The sequence below is a fragment of the Phalaenopsis equestris genome, unplaced genomic scaffold, assembly GCF_001263595.1.
Source record: "Phalaenopsis equestris unplaced genomic scaffold, ASM126359v1 Scaffold000287, whole genome shotgun sequence".
NCBI lineage: Eukaryota > Viridiplantae > Streptophyta > Magnoliopsida > Asparagales > Orchidaceae > Phalaenopsis > Phalaenopsis equestris.
Window position 1 is genome coordinate 2047734 of NW_018164729.1, and position 4321 is coordinate 2052054.

At 32.8% G+C, this 4321-nt stretch overlaps 1 protein-coding gene across 1 annotated transcript in view; it reads right to left on the reverse strand.

Moving 5' to 3' along the window:
- LOC110025069 overlaps positions 1-3691 on the reverse strand; it is a 10387-nt gene extending 6696 nt beyond the window's left edge. Inside the window, exons 1-6 of the mRNA XM_020725334.1 lie at positions 3567-3691; positions 1690-1841; positions 1103-1188; positions 976-1018; positions 830-886; positions 532-589 (exon numbers count right to left, since the gene is read on the reverse strand). Coding sequence (XP_020580993.1) covers positions 532-589; positions 830-886; positions 976-1018; positions 1103-1188; positions 1690-1836 — 391 coding nt within the window. The 5' untranslated portion in view covers positions 1837-1841; positions 3567-3691. The remainder of the gene's footprint in view (positions 1-531; positions 590-829; positions 887-975; positions 1019-1102; positions 1189-1689; positions 1842-3566) is intronic.
- Positions 3692-4321: the final 630 nt, after the last annotated feature.

Genomic DNA, 4321 nt, shown 5'->3' on the forward strand with positions numbered 1-4321 from the left:
TATTTTTGATTTGTAGGAGGGGGGGGGGGGGGGGGGGGGGGTGCATTAGGAGTTGGACGCATTACTCAAAGCCAAAACCAATCTAATGCATCAAAAGTATCTGACAGCAGCAAGAAGGTGGACGCATTACTCATAACTACCTGAGGGCACTGGTGTAATTAGTTACCTAGCTACTAGAGTAGAGTATTCTACTATGCCTATACATATGTTTTCTGTACCTGTGGTAATGTGCTAATGCCAAAATATTTTCATTCCGTTTCCCTGCCTCTCCTTGGTTTTAAGATCAAAGCTTTGGGTGGTATAAATGCACAAATCAAAGCTTAGGTGTTAGATGTGTAAATACATAAGAATTGGGTCTTATGTATGTAAATTTCCCAAAAAAATATTATCAATAACATGTGGAACTTTCCAGCGAAGAAACAGCAATCAAAGCCTTTTCCCCCTTCGAAATGGAGCAATAGAAAAACAGAATCTATCAAAATCTATATGTGCAAATAATTAAATGTTCCTAAACACAACAAGAAGACTGACCTTTTAATTCAGAAACTGTAGCTGCAGATTGGCCACCAGATTTCATGTAGGTTATATCCTATGTGCAAGAAGTAAAACAATTTAAAATAATCAGAATTGCATCAAGATGATCCAAACTGAAAGAAGAATGGACACCTCAAATAATGGACAAAACATTACGTCCGGTTTATGATGTGGATCACACCATGCTGTGCGTTCACAGCATGTTGGGATCCGCACGGTCGTCCGCACAGTCGTCCGCACGTCCGTCATCCGGACAAAATATTTTCTCCAAACTATGAAGGGGAAAAAACAGCACCTCCTCCAGAAATTTCTGAAATATTTCTCTGTTGCTTCCGTTCTCTTGCCCAAAAATCTGCATGGCACCATCTTAAATAAGAAAGCTACAAAGCAAAAATCAATTTGTGGAGAGACGAACAGCATCCATTCAACTATTCAACTCACCTTCTCAATCTTCAAGACACAGTTTACAGGTTCGACGTACATGCTGTGAGCAACACATGATTATTATGATTTAGTTTTACAAAATCTCATCAATAACGGAGCAGTAACTAAAGCTAATGTAACTTACTGCTCGAAAGTTCCATATAGCCGAACCAGAATTAAATCATTCTTTATCTTTTTTGGCTTAAAAGCCACGCATTTCTCATCAACAACCTGAATAAATAAATAAGGCAAAGTAATTTGCTAACAGTTAGTGGATTAGGTTGCTAGGCTTCTTTATCATATGTTCAAGCTGGTTCAATTAGGCAAGTGAATGAATGTACAAAATTTGAGGTCCTTTCTCAGAAGACATCGACGTTTTGTCCAGCATATTGATTTGCTTACAACCAGCCCTCAGGGAGTGCGAGGAGGGGGGGGGGGGGGGGGGGAGCATTTACATACATACAACCCAATTTTGATGTATTTGCATATCCATCACCGAAATTTTATTTTTTTTACATTTAAATCAACCAAATCTTTCATATCACATCAAAAATACCACAATTTTAACTTTAAAAAGGTAAATGCACCTTTTCATGCATATGCAAGGTGATATGTATGTAAGAATTGAAGTTTATGTGTCAGATATAAGAATACATAGGAATTGAGTGGCGTATATGTAAATCTTTTAAAAAAAAGAAAAGATGGCTGCAAAAATCATTGACCAAAAAATACCTGAACAGGCCACCATGACTCGCCACTGATCCTACTCCACACAACATCCCCATACTTGAACTGTTCGACCGACAGATTAACCATAAATTCAGAAGGTTCTTCACCATTGCTAGAAGGTCTACCACTTCGTAAGCGTCTCTCACTCATAATATCTATTTTTCAAGCAGTCATATCATTTAAAATATTACAAATTTGAAAAAATGTGACAAAAAATAATGGTTCATTAAGCATTTATCATTTGCCTTCAGGTCCAAAAAAAAGGGCATTTCCATATACAATTCTTATTTATGTACATATCTAAGACCTAAGCAGTGCGTGGTATGTATGCAAATGCAAAATTTCCCAGATTCCCAGATATATATATATATATATATACCAATAAGGGAAATATATAGCATTAAAGTAAGTGGCACAAGAAGAGAAGAAGGGCACCGCAGATAATTTGGCTCTAGATTGTTAAAAAAAAAAAAATTGCATAAACTAACACTAAAACTACATGCAACACACAGCACAACTGAATATTTAAACAAATTTATAAAACCAACCCCAAATAGCTGGAAAAATGTAAATGACTTATGATGCTGATATATTCTAAACAAATCTACCAAATGCGCAGGATGAAGAAATAGGATTTCTTTCACTACAAGTTTAACGATAGAAAATAGCACACAATTCTTTAAGTATTTACATACCTCGCACCTAACATTTCAAAATTATTCACATAGTGGTTAAATCTTTAATATCACATAAAAATAGCACTATTACCATTTTTTAAAAGTGAAATACACCAAAGTGTATGGAAACATAAGAGTTTAGATGTGCATATGTGAATACATAAGAATTGCGTGCTAGTATGTAATTTCGCTTAAAATTAAGCAATCAGCAAAAGAAAAAAAAAATGTGCGAGCTATCAGAAACAACGCTTCTGGTGCAGATTTCAGAAGAAAAGACATCAGTTAGGGTGGAGTCAATCATGCGTAGTTATCAAAGAACTAAAAACAGTAAAACTAGATATAATGTAAAAAGTTTATCGCTGTCAGAACCTGCGAAGCTGTTAAATTAGATAATTATTCAATGCGAGCAGACCAATTATATAAAATTCAGAAAGTTAATTAATCCATAAAAAACAGTTTATGAATTTCCTATGACCATCACAATCAATGTCTCAGAATAAGAAATGTCCAGATTTCCATAAATAATTAATTATAATGACATTCTGAAGCATTAGAGAAAACACCATGATAATGTAGACAAGAATTAAATTACATGTAGCAATTGAAAAGGAAAATCCAACTGCAAAATGGCCAACTAAACACAAAACTTATCTCTCTCTTTCTCAATCACCTTTTGATTTACTTATTTGTTACTTAATCTACCGATTTAGAAAATCTTATAACCTTGATTTTCAAAAACCCTAAGTAAATTTCTCACCAAACATAACTTAAATGTTTCAACAGGGGACCAAACCTAAATATTTTTTTCATCTAATTAAGGCAAGAACGCCATAGGCCCAAACAAAGCAACAATAAACTGAAGCCAATGATAACTTAAACTGTAAGCCCACAGCTCGTACTTCCTCTCTTCTGCAGCCTACATAACAAGCCAAGACCCACTTCGAAGAAGAAGAAGAAGAACAAATATAAGCATTAACCAAATCAAATCCAATAAAACATAATACATATCATCTACGAACTCAAACATAACAATCATAGAATCAAAAACCACAAAAAATCCAGAAAAATGCGAGCCGAAGTGTAGAAGAACAACAGAAAATACAAATCAAGAGTAAAAATTATCAAAAAAATAAATATAAAATCGGATAAAGGGATAACAATAAATGGAGCAAGAAAAGGAAAAAAGAAAGATCATCTCATTACCTACAAGAACGAAAATCAAGGCGGCATTCTCATCTCAGAACCCGTATAAGAGGCTCGACAGAGCATCAGTGTTGCTCCATCGGCCTCGATGAATCCATCCAGTACAGTGCCCGAGCAGCCTTGGGGTTGTAAATGAAATATTAATAGTGATAAGGAATATTTAAGTTATATAAATATCAAAAAAAATGCTTAGTTAAATATTTGCTTGATTTTTAAAATTAAATTGAAAATCTTTATTCAAAATATTTTACAAAATATTTAAAAATATCATCTTAAATTAAAATATTATTTACTAAATCGATAAATTACTATTATTATTATTTACTCATTCTTCCAATACAATATTCAGTCCGATTTTTATATATATATTATTTAGGTATAAGAAGTTATATTTTATTTTTTGAAATTAAAATAGGGATAATTTTTATGAGAAAAGAAAATTTTGCATGATACGAATGAAAAAAATAAAATTAGAATGTTATAAATATTGGCTGATAGCTATGTAAATGACCCAATGGAAAATTATTGGAATTTTTTTTAATTCTTCAAAAATTACATTTACTTAGGAAAACATATATTATAATAAATTATTGATACATCTGTGCTTGTGGCCGTAGGTACGATAATAACCCTATATGATTTTTAATTCCGAGTCATTTGAAGAGGCCAAACCAAAGTTAATTTTTAGCATACGTAAAATTATTAAATATCTAATTTTTTAAGTGTTGTACCAAAAAAAAAAAACATTAAATGGG